At 41.9% G+C, this 19353-nt stretch overlaps 1 protein-coding gene across 3 annotated transcripts in view; it reads right to left on the bottom strand.

Moving 5' to 3' along the window:
• Nucleotides 1-3661: 3661 nt before the first annotated feature.
• STAG1 (STAG1 cohesin complex component) overlaps nt 3662-19353 on the bottom strand; it is a 167947-nt gene continuing 152255 nt past the window's right edge. For 2 of the 3 annotated variants that reach the window (XM_056564373.1, XM_056564374.1), the window contains exons 26-34: nt 14566-14667; nt 14326-14474; nt 13983-14111; nt 12995-13203; nt 11873-12044; nt 11241-11351; nt 11012-11126; nt 6476-6556; nt 3662-4923 (exon numbers count right to left, since the gene is read on the bottom strand). In XM_056564373.1, the coding sequence (XP_056420348.1) occupies nt 4900-4923; nt 6476-6556; nt 11012-11126; nt 11241-11351; nt 11873-12044; nt 12995-13203; nt 13983-14111; nt 14326-14474; nt 14566-14667 (1092 nt within the window). In that variant the 3' untranslated portion in view covers nt 3662-4899. The remainder of the gene's footprint in view (nt 4924-6475; nt 6557-11011; nt 11127-11240; nt 11352-11872; nt 12045-12994; nt 13204-13982; nt 14112-14325; nt 14475-14565; nt 14668-19353) is intronic. The other variant, XM_056564372.1, reaches the window with a different exon arrangement.

The following is a 19353-nucleotide window of genomic DNA, read 5'->3' as shown; positions in this document are numbered from 1 at the left end:
TCTTTTACATTGATCACTGGTTTCTCATAGGAAACCATTGATCGATGATTCTGCCGCTTGACTGCTCATGCCAGGATCTCAGGCACTGAGCAGTCATTCGGCGATCGGACACCAGGAGGCAAGGTAGGAGACAGTCTTCGTGTCCCAGAGCTGTTCGGGATGCCGCTATTTCGCCGCGGACATCTCAAACAGCCCCGAGGTAACCGGCAGTGATTTACTTTCAGTTTAGATGCGGCGTTCAACTTTGAACGTCGCGTCTAAAGGGTTAATAGCGCGCGGCACCGCGATCATTCCCGCGGAGCTATTAGCCACGGGTCCCGGCCGTTGTTAGAGGAAAGGGAAAGGACTCAGGACGTACCTGTACATCCTTGGTCCTTAAAGGGGTACTCCAGTGCTTAGAGATCTTATCCCCTATACAAAGGATAGGGGATAAGATGCCTGATTGCGGGAGTCCCGCCGCTGGGGACCCCCGTGATCTTGCACGCGGCACCCCGTTTGTAATCGGTCCCCGGAGCGTGTTGGCTCCGGGACTGATTATCGGCGACTACAGGGCGGGCGGAGTGTGACGTCACGCCCCCGCGTATTGTCACGCTCCGCCCCTCAATGCAAGCCTACGGGAGGAGGCTTGACAGCTATCACGCCCCCTCCCATAGGCTTGCATTGAGGGGCGGGATGGAATAAAGTACAGTATTTTATTGCAATGGTGAGTGCCTCTGACATCTCTTCTTTAACATCAAGATCTATAGATGCTATATACACAGATGAGCGCATGTATTAGAGTTTGTATTACAGCAGTATGCTTACAGCATTACTTACCTGTCTGTCCCAGTTCAGACACTAACAAAAATGCATTTGTTCAGTAGAGTCTTAGTCCTGTACTTGTTTGAGCACTTTTCATTCTGGGAATTGTAATACTAAGAATTTATTTCCCATCACAGTCCGCCCACAATTCCCCACCCAGAACTGTTGCAGACCATATAATTTTAACGCAAACTATCACACAGAGAGGATGCAGAACCTGGTATTCATTCACTGACTGCTCCTCTGCTTGCGGCATTGTTCAGCACAAGGCAATATGTTGTAAACAAATCTTATTTTCCCTAAATGTCCCCAATAAAGGGATATATGTATATAACAGGTAGATAGTGACCTGGGCTGTAGGGACTGGTCAGTCTGTGACACTTGGAGGGGGGCAGGGTTAGAGTTCAGTGACCTGATCCAATCACACCTCTTGAGAAAGCAGAGGAAGAAGTTTGATCTCAGGTGAGAGGGAGGAGTCGGGTGCTGCTGAGATACCACCACACAGACTAAATACCTACACAACTTCCTGGGGCAATTCATGTAAAAACATGCTTAATCCAGTACAATTTTTTTTAGAATAGTAGATTAAGATATAGAGCTTGTGGTAATAATCTTATTTAAATAACATTTTTGAGACCGAAATAAACCTATAAAGCTGCAATACCAAACACAGAATAGTGTGACAAATGGAATAGTGTGACAAGTTGTCGAAGCAATTGCTCCCGAATGTCCCAGGTTCAGCTTCACCACTGCTAAACCGCTGCTATCAGTAGAGGAAATTTAGCATTACATGGCAGGAATTCAAGTGAAGGGTTGCCCACGTATTCCATGTACATGCTGGATTCAGTGAGTGCCACGTTTATAGAGCAGTCTCTCTATGACATTCATATGGCCTATGGACATTAGCTGTCTTCTCAAGACCACCCAGTTAATTCTATACTGTATAAAAAGGGGATAAAGTAGCTCAACAATAAGAGAAGAGGGTCTGACGAAAACTGGTTAGGTTGTGTACCCTATTTAACCTCAGATCAAATGAAAGGGGTACTCCGGTGAAAAACTTTTTTTTTTTTTTTTTAAATCAACTGGTGCCAGAAAGTTACAGATTTTAAATTACTTCTATTAAAAAATCTTGATCCTTCCTGTACTTATTAGCTACTGAATACTACAGTGGAAATTCTTTTCCGTTTGAAACAGAGCTGGCTGCTGACATCATGAGCACAGTGCTCTCTGCTGACATCTCTGTCCATTTTAGGAACTGTCCAGAGTAAAAGGAAATCCCCATAGCAAACATATGCTGTTCTGGACAGTTCCTAAAATGGACAGATGTCAGCAGAGAGCACTGTGCTCGTGATGCCAGCAGACAGCTTTGTGTTTCAAAAAGAAAAGAATTTCCGCTGTAGTATTCAGCACCTAATAAGTACAGGAAGGATTAAGATTTTTTTAATAGAAGTAATTTACAAATCTGTTTAACTTTCTGGCACCAGATGATTTAAAAAAAAAATTAAAAAATTTAAAAGTTTTTCGCCGGAGTACCCCTTTAATGTGAAAGGAAAAGGTAACAGTTCTCTAGTGCGATTATATGTAAAGTGTATTTGTTCCTATAATATCCAATCGGTGAAGAATATCTAAAGATCAAATTAGGACAATAGGAATATACGATGTTCGTATTGTATCCAATCAGTAAAAACGGAAATCAGATTGTGTCATTAAAATACACATTTATTTAGTATATACTCACACATTCGGGCTATCTGCAGGCATCTTGCAGAAGTGCACTGTTTAAAAGTAGATATAAATCTCAAAAAATCATGAAAAGCAAATCATAAACAAATTGTTATACTGCCACTTATAGCATAAAAAAGTCTTGGTTTATGCTTATCTATGTTGGGGAAAAAATGATTATAGGTAATACAAAGATAGTTCCTGAAAAATAAGCAAAATTGGCACAACGTTTTCTGGTCCTGGGAAAGCAGGGTTATACTACATAGTATCCAACAGGACTTATTTTCCAGAGAACGGTGCATAGCATCTATTGCTTTCTCCATCACAGGAATCTACTATACCACCAACAGATACACAGTATCTAATTGAGCTATTACCCTGCTTTCCCAGGACCAGAAAATGCTGTGCCAATTTTGCTTATTTTTCAGGAACTATTCATTTATTTTTTCCTCCAACATAAATAAGTATAAACCAGGACTTTTTTTTATGCTATAAGATACAGTATACCGTAACATTATACTCTAGTATATACGGTAACAATTTGTTTATGATTGTTTATTTATTTTTTTAGATATTTTTATCTACTTTTAAACATAGTGAGCTTCTGCAAGGGCCCTGCAGATTGCCCAAATGTGTGATTATATACTAAATAAATGAATATTTTAATGACAATCTGATTTCCTTTTTCACTGAATGGATACAATAGGAACATTTTATAATAATATATTATTTATATATATATATATATATATATATATATATATATACACATATATATATATATATATATACACACATATATATATATATATCTCCTGTTGTCCTAATTTGGTCTTAATTTATTCTTCACCTATTGGATATAATAGGAACACATACACTTTACATATAAGGATCACACTAGAGCAGTGTTTCCCAACCAGGGTGCCTCCAGGTGTTGCAAAACTACAACTCCCAGCATGCCCGGACAGCCAAAGGCTGTCCGCGCATGCTGGGATTTGTAGTTTTGCAACATCTGGAGGCACCCTGGTTGGGAAACACTGCACTAGAGAATGGTTACCTTTTCCTTTCACATTAATTCTATACTGTTTTTAGCACAAAACCATGGCGATAAAGCAGAAGTTTATTTGTGCATTAGATATAAAACCATTCTAGAGAGTATTGTTAAAATCACTTTATTTAAGACATGTGATTTTGACTTTTATTACAATAATACAGAACAGGGCTGTTAAACGGGGAATTATTGTGCTGGGGGAAAAATACTTTCCTCTTTCCCGTTTAAAAAGAGCCAAACTCGGGACAGATAACACTGAAAATGCTATAACTTGCAACATTGACCAGAGGGGGAACAATGGAATAGAAAAATGCCCATCCAAGCGCTTGTTATAGGCGACAAATAAGTTTAAAATTGCATTTTTTTTTGTACCTTTTCTTTACAAAAATATTACTGTTGATTTTTACTGCATGGATATTAGGCTCATGTCAGTCCCACTATTATAAGTTTCCTTTATTTATTGTAAAATATGTACGATGTGTCGAACAATACAAGGAATATAAAAAAAGGTGACAAACCAACAACAAAAAGGGATAAAAAGGAACAAGTGTCAAGAGAAGAAATAGTTAACTGCAAGTGATGGAAATGGTAGAACTGCTTGGTTTGCTGCTGGTATCGACTTTAAAATGTACAGGACTAGTAGTTAAAAAAAAAAAAAAAATTGTCCTTTCTGATAATAAAATAAACTGACATTCTGTATGGGGTGGGGACCACAGAATCAAAATACAAAATTTTGGGGAAAAACAAAATGGAACAGATGATAAAGGTCTTGACATCCACTGAGTAATAAAATGCTTGTTCTGATGGATACGGGTTGTAAGAATTTAATTTGGCCTAATCTGCGCCCCCTCTTTCTTCCCTTCCAGTGCATTTTGTATTCTATGTACATTTCCATACAAGGGGTAGAGATGGCAATCTTCTAGGCCAGTTACTAGCCAATAGATAGAAACAAAGATTTAGATGTATAAGGGTGGAGGAGGTTTAAGAAAGGTTAAAATGTTGAATTGTACAGCAGGAAACTGGCGATAAAACCATTTGTCCATAAAACAGGCTATGTATCCAATTATTTCTCTTCATGACCAAATGCAAACAGTTGCGAGCATTCAGCATCCACTGTAGCATTGATCTCAACAAGGAGCTGTGTAGTGTTCGTTCCAGACACCGGAAACCTTCTCCAGGTTGTACAGAATCCATCAATACCACAAGCATTTGGTTTCAACAAAAACTGTAAAAAAGTTTTTTTTTTTTCTTTTTTTTTCTAATTTTCTTACAGAAGCTCACAGTATACAGGCCTTTAAACAAGAGTTCCAGGTATGTGCTGAACCTCAGAACATTGGCATCCCAAATCCCTAGAAAAGAAGAAAGAAGAATTACAGATACAACATACAGGGTGCACCTACAAATATTCCTGCAGGTCAAGGGGTGCAGTGGTGCCTCAGCCATTCAGGGGTTTGCGCCATGGTATGCCAATCATTTTAGTGTGCTACATACACAAGGGGGAATTTATCATTTCTGTACTACTATCTGGCGATTGTGGTGGCTGTGGCACTTGATGAATGTGGAGCAAAGTTGGTGGGAGTTGGACTTAGTGTGTAGAAGTGTAATTGTGCACCAACGTTCTAATAAAAGCCGCACTACATAAATTCTTTACCACTGCACAAATTGTTCTAAATGAGGACACTTTACGGTCAAGATTTTAAAGAGAAGTTAGCATGCAAACACTGCTGTGACAAACATAGATCAGAAAAATGGGCTAAACACTGTGATAATCCCCCCCCCCCCCCCCCAATATGTAAGTGAAGATGTCAATATGGGCGCTTGTTCCTGGTACCACTATGATAAAGGGGTTCTCCTGACATTTATGCTCTCAGTCAGCCCAAAACTTTAAAGGATGACGGGAGACAAAGCCAATGTGTCCATTACACTAGTGGAGGCACCAGTACAGTGCCCACATACTTATTCTTATTGATAGATGCCAATGTATACTGGGGGGACATTTTTGGCCATATAATTCTCATCATGACAGCGGCAGTCACAAAAGACCAAAAACCCTTTCAAAGTAAATGTAGCACCTAAATATATTTTACGGATCAGAGACAGATTTTTATGAGGGCAGCCATCTTACCTGAGATTTAAAAAAAAAAAAAAAATTTTTACACAATTTTGGAAAAAAAAAAATCTGTCTGATAAGATGGAGTCTGCTGGAAAGTGATCTGAGAAGACAATAGGTGATGTGCACAGCTCAGCCCCCCTCCAACCTTCTCCCTGTGAAATAACTTCTGCAAGGGTCACAAAGTATGTCCAGTAACCTTTCCCATTTATGTCAATGAGACAGCTGTTGTCTATTGTTGCCTATGCCCATGGGGCTTGCCATAAAACATCTCTAAATGGTATAAAAAATAAAAAAATAAACAGGCAAGATGGCAGCCCCATATACAGTGATAATAAAAGCTGTGTGTGTTGGAATTCGGAAGAAGGGGCTCTGTTGAGGCAGGACAGCCAAACTTTTAGAATACATTTGGCAAATGTGCTCCGCACAGAAACAGCATATCATGTTGGGCGAGTTTTTGTCATGGCAAAAATCCAGACCATTCAAAGACTTCAGAAGAGACAGGATTCAAGCTGTATACAACAAGGACTATCTTAGGAAGTCGCCCCAGCTGACTAGTATGGCTTTACAGGTGCCACTAAAACCATGGTATGGCGTATCTTACTAAAACATCTGTGTGTGAAGATTTGTAGTGCATAGATAAAACTGTGTCTTCATGTTCACAACACTTTGCACCATACTTTTTTAATCACCCTGTATAACCAGTCTTTAGAATGTAATGGTGTATTTTTATGGCAGGTACACTTACTACTGCACAGACAGAAGATACTAAGAACTACAAGAACACTCACTGAATCATCTTCAATAATGGCTGCAGAGTCAAAGAAGTCCGGTCGGAGCTCTGCTCTTTCCCGTCTGTTTCGAGAAGGTGGCTAGAAAAAAAAAAAAGTTTTTTATGTCAACAAGTGCAACAAACAAACCGGGCAAATAAAACACACAGAAACCCATCTCCATATAGAGCAGCTGTCCCAACAAGAAACTTTATATAAATGTGAGTAAATCTACCACATGGCTCGCACGTTCTTCACAAGCCATATATCCTCTTTGATGCTACAACCTATATATTTAGGTCAGCAGGTTGATGGACGATTAATGCTATATTAGCAAACATTACATTCATAAGTAGGGAAAGGAAAAATTTTTGTCCATTTTTCGATTACATAATGCCAACAACCGTGATTCCATTTCGATGATAAACAGCAGTATTTCCCAACCAGGGTGCCTCCAGCTGTTGCAAAACTACAACTCCCAGCATGCCCGGACATTTGGCTGTCCGGGCATGCTGGGAGTTGTAGTTTTGCAACAGCTTGAGGCACCCTGGTTGGGAAATACTGATATAGAGAATGGCCAGCATGTTCCAAAAAAAGAGAAAGATTTTCGTGCTTAGCGTAAAAACTTTCTCAGAGGATCCATTGGGGGACTATGCTGCTGCCACTAGGCAACAAAAGAAAGTCGGCCCCTCCTGGCAGGATATACCCGCCTATAGACTCTGAGCTATCAGTTTAGTCCCAAAGCAGTAGGAGAGGACCGACAGGGAATCCAACCTTCGGACAGGCAACCAAACCAAGGACACCAGAGCAAATGGGTGGGTGCTGTGTCCCCCAATGGGTCCTCCGAGAAAGAAATTTTACGGTAAGCACAAAAATCTACTTTTCTCATTCGGCTCCATTGGGGGACACAGAGGCCGTGGGAGGTACCAATGCAGTCCCCAGGGTGAAAAACTCAAGCAAATCCGGTGGAAGGCTGGGCCACAGCCGCCTGCAACACCTTATGACCCAAACCAGCATCAGCAGATGCAAAGGTATGCACCCAGTAAAATTATGTAAACGTGTGCAAGGACGACCAGGTGGCCGCCTTACAGACTTGCAAAGCCCTGTTGCGGAGAGCCCAGGAGGCCCCGATGGAACGAGTGGAATGAGCTAAACCTCCGTAGGCACAAAGAAAGTCACACTGGCGAAAGGAAGAAGTGACCGAAAGGTAAATCCGAATGGCCTGTACCACATCAAGACCATGCAGCAACCGTTTCCTGGGATGGGACGGAGCTGGACAAAAGGACTGTATCATCCTACGGACACTAAGCTAAAACTGATATCTCAGAGTCTGTAAGCGGGGTATATCCTGTCAGGAGAGGCAGACTTTCTTTTGTTGCCTAGTGTCAGCAGCATATATCCACGGTCTCTGTGTCCCCCCCAATGGAGCAGAATGAGAAACGAAAATATATTGGTAGACAATAAAAAATTATCATATCCCTATACCACCACTGAACTGGCAGGTTTCCCATAAACAGGATATTCTCCTAGTGTATTAGTTTTAACCCCTTAAGGACCAAGGGCGTACAGGTACGCCTTTGCTCCCTGGTACTTAAGGACCAAGGGCGTACCTGTACGCCCGTGGGAATTTCGGTCCCCGCCGGGCGTCATTAGACCCCCCCATGTCGGCGATCGGCGCAAATCGCAAGTGAATTCACACTTGCGATTTGCGCCGATTCCGGGTCATGCGGGTCTATGGTGACCCGGAATAGAAGGGGGATCGCGGGTGTCCTAGACACCCACAATCCCCCTGTAGCGATAGGAGTGAGGTGGCAGGGTTGCCACCCCTCCTATCTCTGCTATTGGTGGTCTAGACGCGACCACCAATAGCAGATCGGGGGCGGAGGGGTTTACTTTCGGTTTCCCCGTCCTGCCCTCCCACAATAGGCGGGGCAGGACGGGGAAACCGACACGGACCGGCGCCGAAGATCCACTTACCCATCGGCGATGGCAGCGGCGGCAGCGGGCGACGATCGGCGGAGGAAGAGAACCACGACGCAGCTCCCTGGATCCAACGGAAGCCGGTGAGTTACTTAGCAACATCTGGAGGGCTACAGTCTGAGACCACTATAGTGGTCTCTAAACTGTAACCCTCCAGATGTTGCAAAACTACAACTCCCAGCATGCCCAGAGAGCTGTTTAGGCTTGCTGGGAGTTGCAGTTTTGCAACAGCTGGAGGTCTACAGTCTACACATATGGGGTATCTCCGTACTCGGGAGAAATTGCGTTACTAATTTTGGGGGCTTTTTTTTCCTTTTACCCCTTATGAAAAAGAAAAGTTGGGGTCTACACCAGCCTGTTAGTGTAAAAAAAAATTTTTTTTTACACTAACATGCTGGTGTTGTCCTTTACTTTTTATTTTCACGGGAGGTAAAAGGAAAAAAAGACCCACAAAATTTGTAACGCAATTTCTCCTGAGTACGGAGATACCCCATATGTGGGCGTAAAATGCTCTGCGGGCGCACAACAAGGCTCAGGAGTGAGAGCGCACCATGTACATTTGAGGCATAAATTGGTGATTTGCACATGGGTGGCTGATTTTACAGTGGTTCTGACATAAACACAAAACAATAAATACAGACATCTGACCCCATTTTGGAAATGACACCCCTCACGGAACGTAAGGAGGGGTATAGTGAGCCATAACACCCCACAGGTGTTTGACAAATTTTCATTAAAGTTGGATGGGAAAGTGAAAAAAAAATTTTTTTTCACTAAAATGCTGGTGTCACCCTAAATTTTTCATTTTCACAAGGGAAAATAAAAAAAAGCCCCCCAAAATTTGTAACCCAATTTCTTCTGAGTAAGAGCATACCCCATATGTGAATGTAAAGTGCTCTATGGGTGCACTACAATGCTCAGAAGAGAAGGAGCGCCATTGGGATTTTGAAGAGAAAATTTGTCCGGAATTGAAGGCCACTTGTGTTTACAAAGCCCCCATGGTACCAGAACAATGGACCCCCCCCCATATGTGACCCCATTTTGGAAACTACACCCCTCATGTAATGTAATAAGGGGTGGAGTGAGCATTTTCGCCCCACAGGTGTCTGACAGATTTTTGGAACAGTGATCCGTGAAAATGAAAAATTTAATTTTCCATTTGCACAGCCCACTGTCCCAAAGATCTGTCAAACGCCAGTGGGGTGTAAATGCTCACTGCACCACTTATTAAATTCTGTGAGGGGTGTAGTTTCCAAAATGGGGTCACATGTGGGGGGGGGTCCACTGTTCTGGCACCACGGGGGGGCTTTGTAAATGCACATGGCCCCTGACTACCATTCCAAACGAATTCTCTTTCCAAAAGCTCAATGGTGCGCCTCCTCTTCTGAGCATTGTAGTTCGCACGTAGTGCACTTCAGGTCCACTTATGGGGTACCTCCATACTCAGAAGAGATGGGGTTACAAATTTTGGGGGGTATTTTCTGCTATTAACCCTTGCAAAAATGTGAAATTTGGGGGGAAACACACATTTTAGTGAAAAAAATATATATATTTTTTTACATATGCAAAAGTCGTGAAACCCCTGTGGGGTATAAAGGCTCACTTTATTCCTTGTTACGTTCCTCAAGGGGTCTAGTTTCCAAAATGGTATGCCATGTGGGTTATTTTTGCTGTTCTGGCACCATAGGGGCTTCCTAAATGCAACATGCCCCCCAAAAACCATTTCTGAAAAACGTACTCTCCAAAATCCCCTTGTCGCTCCTTCGCTTCTAAGCCCTCTACTGCGCCCGCCGAACACTTTACATAGACATATGAGGTATGTGCTTACTCGAGAGAAATTGGGCTACAAATATAAGTTTACATTTTCTCCTTTTACCCCTTGTAAAAATTCAAAAATTGGGTTTATAAGAACATGCGAGTGTAAAAAATAAAGATTGTGAATTTTCTCCTTCACTTTGCTGCTATTCCTGTGAAACACCTAAAGGGTTAAAACACTTACTGATTGTCATTTTGAATACTTTGGGGGGTGTAGTTTTTATAATGGGGTCATTTGTGGGGTATTTCTAATGGGAAGACCCTTCAAATCCACTTCAAACCTGAACTGGTCTCTGAAAAAAAGCGAGGTTCAAAATTTTGTGAAAAATTGGAAAATTGCTGCTGAACTTTGAAGCCCTCTGGTGTCTTCCGAAAGTAAAAACACGTAAATTTTATGATGCAAACATAAAGTAGACATATTGGAAATGTGAATAAAATAAAAAAATATTTTGAATATCCATTTTCCTTACAAGCAGAGAGCTTCAAAGTTAGAAAAATGCAAAATTTTCAAATTTTTCATCAAATTTTGGGATTTTTCACCAAGAAAGGATGCAAGTTACCACAAAATTTTACCACTATGTTAAAGTAGAATATGTCACGAAAAAACAATCTCGGAATCAGATTGATAACTAAAAGCATTCCAGAGTTATTAATGTTTAAAGTGACAGTGGTCAGATGTGCAAAAAACGCTCTGGTCCTAAGGTGTAAAATGGCCTGGTCCTTAAGGGGTTAAGACTGTTGTACACAAACAGATAAACTCACCAGATCAATAACCATTGTGTCCTCAAACTCCTCATTCATGTCTTCCAACTGGCCCCTCGAGGACATCATTACATCCTCAAATATGGGCTCTGCATCATCCTCCATTAGACCTCGTCTTCAAAAAAGGAAGAGAGATTTCAAAATCAGAAAATATGCAGAAATGATTTAATTAACAAATTTTATTAGCTACGTAGATTATATCAGTGGTAGCTACAAAACGAATACTTACACCCCATGCCTAACACCGCTCCGCACTTTCATGTAGCTCATTGATGTTCTGTCTTTTCTATTCAAGTCTTCTAACTTCTGTTGACCTAACCAAGACATCTGCATCTGGGGGCTAGGACAGAGAAAACACAAAACCTGTTATTACACACTGGACTGGCTTCTCTATGCTTTTAGTAAGGATGTAAGAGCAGACGATCCACCAGAGTAGTGTTTTCCAACCAGGCTGCCTCCAACTGTTGCAAAACCACAACTACCAGGCTGCCTGGACATGATGGAAGTTGTAGTATTGCAACAGATTGAGACACTCCGGGATAAAACTCTACGGTAGTGTTTCCCAACCAAAGGCGACAATGGATGTACATGTACACCCTGGCTGCCTGGTACACACCTGATATAGGGTAAGTGACATCTACTATAAACTAGTAATCAATGATGTCCATTATTGAACCCTTTTGATGCAGTGGATCAATGCCAATCACAGCATCTTAAAGCTAAAATGAAGGTGCCAGTGGGTTGGCACTCATCAGATAAATGCAGAATTTTAATATATTTCATATACTGAATGCAGTCCTCGTATCATCATACAGCAATCATGAGAACCCTACAGACATAAACAGCACACAGTAAACATACTTGTGCAAGAAGTCTGGTTCAGAGCCGTGTTCAGACTCTGGTTCAGGCATTTGTTCTGGCATCTGTCTTGGGTTTTCCCGGAGTACAGTAGATGTAAGCTGAGGTGTGCTAAGTGCTCCTGGTGTCTGAAGGGTGTCATTTCTGGTGACCCATGAGCTGTCGATGGTCTCTTCTGTAAAAGAGAAAGAGAGACATGTTTTAGTCAGCAATTTTAGACACAAATGAGTGGAGATATTTACAGGTAATAACTCCCGGCTCACTCTGGTCATAAGGAACTTATTGGGCTATGTCCAATGCAGATACAACCATACCTGAATAGGGAACCGCAGCAGCTTTGGTATTCAGTTGTTTACCAGCATGGGGCACAACATAGGGGGTGATCTGATATTAGTAAGTGCTGTTAAAGGGGTACTCCGTGTGGAAAACATTTTATTTTATTTTTAATCAACTGGTGCCAGAAAGTTAACAGATTTGTAAATTACTTCTATAAAAAAAAATATATATTAATCCTTCCAGTACTTATCAGATGCTGGATGCTCCACAGGAGGTGCTTTTATTTTTGAATATATTTTCTGTCTGACCACAGTTCTCTGTCCATGTCAGGAAGTGTCCAAATCCCCATAGCAAACCTCTCCTTCTCTGGACAGTTCCTGACATGGACAGAGATGTCAGCAGAGAGCACTGTGGTCAAGCAGAAAGGAAATTCAAAAAGAAAATAAATCCCTCTGGAGCATACAGCAGCTGATAAGTACTGGAAGGATTAAGATTTTATAATAGAATTAATTTACTAATCTGTTTAACTTCCTGGCACCAGTTGATTAAAAAAAATAAAAAAAGAATACATGTTTTCCAGCAAAGTACCCCTTTAAGACCAGTGTTTCCCAGAGTGCTTCCAGCTGTTGCAAAACTACAACTCCCAGCATGCCCGGACAGCCAAAGGCTGTCCGGGCATGCTGGGAGTTGTAGTTCTGCAACAGCTGGAAGCACTCTGGTTAGGAAACACTGCCTTAGACCACAGAGGTGTTTCTTTCTATGCTATAACATCCAAACAAGTAACCCCTATACAATGGACAGACTTCTTTGAAGCTCCTAATCTTGCCATCCAGTGTTCTTATGTCTCACCTTCCACTCCTCTCTTCTTGTGCAGGGGAGGCCGGCCTTTCTTACTTCTTACAGAGGAGCTCTTGCTGTTGCTGCCTCCACTATTCACGGACAAGCGGTCCTCATCCCCACCTGTTACCAGGGAGTTTCTGTAGGAGATAAGAGGCAGCCAAACATCTTCTCTTCTCTCCATCATTTGATCTGACAGGAACTTCTCCAGATACGAATGTCTGAGCAGGGGAGACGAAATTGGCAAGAAATTAGTTTTAGAGACAAGTGAACAGCAGGGCTTGTTATCGATCTGTGATAGATGTAAGTTCCCCATTCATGTGACTGCCTGCCATGTAATACTACATTCCTACTCCTAGGGAAAGGTCCAGCAAAATCTGATTTTTTTCCAAGGGCACCAGAAGCCAGACCAGCAGCTCCTGCATGAAACTGTTTGCACGGGGTGAGATCACGCTTTTGGTAATTTTAGGTTACCTGTAAAATACTCTAATATAAATAACCTGTTCTGGTGAACGCCTTTCTTTGCAAGTTCACAATATGCACAATGGCAAATGCTTAAAGGGGTAGTCTGGATAGGGGAAACGTGTCCGATTCTGCAATCTGATACTTATCCCTTATCCTGAGTGCTAAACTTGGGTCTCTTCGGCACCCCTTCTCTCAGAGAGCTCTGTTCAGGAGATTGTTGGGGGCCCAGTGGTCAGACCCACCCCACAATCAGACACTTCTTATGTGAATAGTTGTATTTTGTTGGACCACCCCTTTAAACAAGATCAAGATCCCTAGAAACGTTTACACATATATTGGGATAACCAAACCATAGCCTGCCTATGTATTGAGACCTTAACCCTGCATAAGTGGACAGTCTCTGACTGTCCGGGCATGCTGTGTGTTGTAGTTTTGCAACAGCTGGAGGCCCCCTGGCTGTGAAACACTACTTTGGCCAAAAATAAAATAAAAAAACCTTAAAAATTCTGTGATATACAACCAAAGTCACACTTACACTGTCTTCTTGTCTTGCCGTAACAACTTTGAAGAAAACTCACTCAGTACTTCCAGGAAGGCCAAGTTTGATGGCGGGTACTCTGGGCCCTTGGGATTTTGGTATTTAAAGGCAAACTCTATGCCATCTCTTCATTAAGATAGGAAGAAAGGTATAATGGTCAAGTCAGTATCATTAAAAACTAAAGTATATAAAAATGCATACTAAAAGTAATGAACCAATAATTTTCCCTTAATACAGAAATATGGAATTTTAACATAATACCACAAACATCCCATAACACACACTTACATTCGGAACCGTATGGTACTTTATATAGTTTTTATATCAGACAGTGACTTACTTGTGTAACGTGGCCACAGCTTCCCTTGTCTTTATCTGATCCAGACCGAATGTGAGTGCGAACCTGCGAGCCAACTCTTTAATACCACTAACATGAGCAGACGTCCTGTCCAGATTGGGGCCTTGCTCCTGGATCAGCTCATTGAATAGCTAGATGTAAAGTGAGTTTTGAGTGTACAGGTAAAGCATTTCTACAATACGATAATGTTAGATATGAAAGTAAAGACATTTTGATTCTTACCTGCTGTAAACTAAGGATCAGGGTCTTGGCACATTGGATCTTATCTATCTGCCTTGTTTTACTTAGTGTTTCTTTAATGATGTCACCATAATCATTGTAATACTACAGAAAAGATGATAAAGAGCATTAAGTCAATATTTACCTTCTTAATGTACAGGTCTTTAAAAGTCTCTTCCTCACCAGAAAAGATCTATTTGTGCCGGCTACTTACTAGCCGGCTCTGAAGATACAGCAACAGTGGGGCAAAAGTACACTATTCAAAATAAACATAAAGGGAACACAAACAACACAATGTAACTCCAAGTCAATCCCACTTCTGTGAAATCACACTGTCCACTCAGGAAGCAACACTGATTGACAATCAATTTCACATGCTGTTGTGCAAATGGAACAGACAACCGGTGGAAATTATAGGCAATTAGCAAGACACCCCCAATAAAGGAGTGGTTCTGCAGGTGGTGACCACAGACCACTTCTCAGTTCCTATGCTTCCTAGCTGATGTTTTGGTCACTTTTGAATGCTGGCAGTGCTTTCACTCTAGTGGTAGCATGAGACTGAGTCTACAACCCACACAAGTGGCTCAGGTAGTGCAGCTCATCCAGGATGGCACATCAATGCAAGCTGTGGCAAGAAGGTTTGCTGTGTCTGTAAGCGTAGTGTCCAGAGAATGGAGGCGCTACGAGGAGACAGGACAGTACAACAGGATAAGTGGAGAAGGCCGTAGGAGGGCAACAACCCAGCAGCAGGACCGCTACCTCCGCCTTTGTGCAAGGAGGAGCATTGCCAGAGCCCTGCAAAATAGCCTCCAGCAGGCCACAAATGTGTATGTGTCCACTCAAACGATCAGAAAGACTCCATGAGGGTGTATGAGGGCCCGACGTCCACAGGTGGGGGTTGTGCATACAGCCCAACACAGTGCAAGACGTTTGGCATTTGCCAGAGAACACCAAGATTGGCTAACTCACCACTGGTGCCCTGTGCTCTTCACAGATGAAAGCAGGTTCACACTTAGCACATGTGACAGACTGGAGGTGCCGTGGGGAATGTTCTGCTGTCTGCAACATTCTCCAGCATGAACGGTTTGGCGGAAGGTCAATAATGGTGTGGGGTGGCATTTCTTTGGGGGACGCACAGCCCTCCATGTGCTTGCCAGAGGTAGCCTGACTGCCATTAGGTACTGAGATGAAATCCTCAGACCCCTTGTGATACCATATTTTGGTGCGGTTGGCCCTGGGTTCCTCCTAATGCAAGACAATGCTAGACTTCATGTGGCTGGAGTGTGGCTATGGAATGGCCCGCCTGTTCCCCAGACCTGAATCCGATTGAGCATATCTGGGACATCATGTCTCGCTCCATCCATCAACTCTATGTTGCACCACAGACTGTCCAAGAGTTGGCAGATGCTTTAGTTCAGGTCTGGGAGGACATCCCACAGGAGACCATCCGCCATCTCATCAGGAGGATGCCCAGGCTTTGTAGGGAGGACATATGGGCACGTGAAGGCCACACACCACTGAGCCTAATTTTGACTAGTTTTAACCCCTTAAGGACGCAGACAATTACATTTTTACGTTTTAGTTTTTTCCTTCTCGTCTTCAAAAAATCATAACTCTTATATTTTCATCCACGGACTAGTATGAGGGATTGTTTTTTGCGCGACCAGTTGTCCGTTGTAATGCCATCGCTCACTTTACCATTAAATGTATGGCGCAACCAAAAAAAAAAAAATACTATTTGTGTGGTGAAATTAAAAAGAAAACTGCAATTTTGCTAATTTTGGAAGGTTTTGTTTTCACGCCATACAATTTATGGTAAAAATGACATGTGTTCTTTATTCTTTGGGTCAATACGATTAAAATGATACCCATGATAAAATACTTTTCTATTACTGTTGCACTTAAAATAAAAATTGCAAACTTTTTAACCAAATTAGTATGTTTAAAAGCCCCCTATTTTGAAGACCTATAACTTTTTCATTTTTCCGTATAAGCTGCAGTATGAGGGCTAATTTTTTGCGCAGTGATCTGTACTTTTTATTGATATCATGTTTGCTTATATAGAACTTTTAATCCATTTTTTATAAAAAATTTTGGGAATAAAATGTTATAAAAAAGCATCTATTTTGGACCTTTTTTTATTTTTACGTTCATGCCGTTCACCGTACGGTATCATTAACATTTTATTTTAATAGTTCAGATATTTACGCATGCGGCGATACCAATTATGTATATAAAATATTTTTTGAACACTTTTTGGGGGGGAAATAGGGTTCAAATTTTTTTTACTTTACTTTTTTACTTTTACACTTTAATAGTCCCCATAGGGGACTATTTATAGCAATCATTCGATTGCTAATCCTGTTCAGTGCTATGTATAGGACATAGCACTGATCAGGGTTATCAATCATCTTCTGCTCTGGGCTGCGGGAAGGCAGATCAGAGCAGAAGACGCCGGGAATGCAGAGGAGCCAGGTGAGGGGACCTCTGTCTGCCGTGCTGGATGATCGGATCGCCGCGACAACGCTGCGGGCAATCCGATCATCCATTTTAGTGACCGCGATGCTGCAGATGCCGTGATCTGTATTGATCACGGCATCTGAGGGGTTAACGGCGGACATCCACGGGACCGCGGGTGTCTGCCATTACGGGCGGGTCCCTGGCTGAGATCAGTAGCCCGGACCTGCCGCGTATGATCCGGGCATCGCTCCAATGCTCGCGGTTATGCTTAGGACGTAAATGTACGTCCTGGTGCGTTAAGTACCACCTCACCAGGACGTACATTTACGGCGCTCGTCGTTAAGGACATTACATCAAAGTTGGATCAGCCTGTAGTGTAGTTTTCCACTTTGATTTTGAGTATCACTCCATATACAGACCTCCATGGGTTAATAAATTTGATTTCCAATCATAATTTGTTTGATTTTGTTGTCAGCACATCCAACTATGTAAAGACGAAATCATTTCAAACGATTAGTTCATTCATTCAGATCTAGGATGCGTTATCCTAGTGTTCCCTTTATTTTTTTGAGCAGTGTATTTAGTCAGCCACTAGTGCAAGTCCTCCCACTTAAAAAGATGAGAGAGGCTTGTAATTTTCATCATAGGTATACCTCAACTAGGAGAGACATAATGAGAAAAAAATCCATAAAATCACATTGTCTGATTTTTAAATCATTTATTTGCAAATTATGGTGAAAAATAAGTATTTGGTCACCTACAAACAAGATTTCTGGCTCTCACAGACCTGTAACTACTTATTTAAGAGTCTCCTCTGCCCTCCACTCATTACCTGTATTAATGGCACCTGTTTGATCTTGTTATCAGTATAAAAGACACCTGTCCACAACCTCAAACAGTCACACTCCAAACTCTACTATGGCCAAGACCAAAGAGCTGTTGAAGGACACCAGAAACAAAATTGTAGACCTGCACCAGGCCGGGAAGACTGAATCTGCAATAGCGAAGAAGCTTGGTGTGAAGAAATCAACTGTGGGAGCAATTAGAAAATGGAAGATATAAAAGACCACTCAATCTCCCTTGATCTGGGGCTCCATGTAAAATCTCATCCCCTGGTGTCAAAGTGATCACAAGAACGGTGAGCAAAAATCCTAGAACCACATGGGGGACCTAGTGAATGACCTGCAGAGAGCTGGGACCAAAGTAACAAAGGCTACGATCAGTAACACACAAATCATGTAGTACCAGACGTGTCCCCCTAGTTAACCCCTTAGGGGATCATTGTGTGACAAAATTGAGAAAAAATTTGTTATTTTGTGACTTTTGGGGGCTTCCGTTTCTACGCAGTACATTTTTCGGTAAAAATGACATCTCTTAATTCTGTAGGTCCATACGATTAAAATGATACCCTTATGTATGTTTGATTTTGTGCTACTTCTGGAAAAAATAACTACATGCAGGAACTATACGTTTAAAAATGTCATCTTCTGACCCCTATAACTTTAATTTTTCCGCATATGGGGAGGTATGAGGGCTCAATTTTTGCACCGTGATCTGAAGTTTTTATTGGTACCCTTTTTGTTTTGATCGCTTCTTATAAATTTTTTAATGGTATCAAAAGTGACCAAAAATATGATACTTTCGATTTTTTTTTACGTGTACGCCATTGACCGAGCGGTTTAATTAACTATACATTTTTATAGTTCAGACATTTACACACGGCAATACCACATATGTTTATATTTCTTTACATAGATTTTTTTATGGGAAAAGGGGGTGATTCAGACTTATCAGGGAAGGGGTTCAATCACATTTAAGAACACTTTTTTTGCAATGTTATAGCCTCCATAGGGGACTATAACATTGCACACACTGATTTCCTACACTGATCACTGCTATGCAATAGCATTACATTGATCAGTGTTATCGCTGCTCGACTGCTCCTGCCTGGATCTCAGGTACGGAGCAGTCATTTGGCAATCTGACAGCGAGGAGGCAGGTAGGGATCCTCTTCGTGTCCGTACAGCTGGTCGGGACACCGCGGTGGTCCCTATCAGCCCGACTGAGCTTCCGGGAAGGTTTTACTTTCACTTCAGACGCGGCGATCAACTTTGATCGCCACACCTGAAGGGATAATACCGGGCATTACCGTGATCAGTGATGTCCAGTATTAGCCGCGGGTGACGGACGTTGATTGGCATAGTGACCGACCAGATATGACGTGGGGTCACCGCGTGACCCCGAGTTATATCACAGGAGCTGGCGCAGAACGTAAATATACATCCTGCGTTGTTAAGGGGTTAAGCAACTAAATGTACGGGCCCATCTGAA

The sequence above is a fragment of the Hyla sarda genome, chromosome 3 (assembly GCF_029499605.1).
Source record: "Hyla sarda isolate aHylSar1 chromosome 3, aHylSar1.hap1, whole genome shotgun sequence".
In the NCBI taxonomy this organism is placed as follows: domain Eukaryota; kingdom Metazoa; phylum Chordata; class Amphibia; order Anura; family Hylidae; genus Hyla; species Hyla sarda.
Note: the sequence above shows the minus strand (reverse complement) of the source record. Positions and strands in the feature narration are given on the sequence as shown.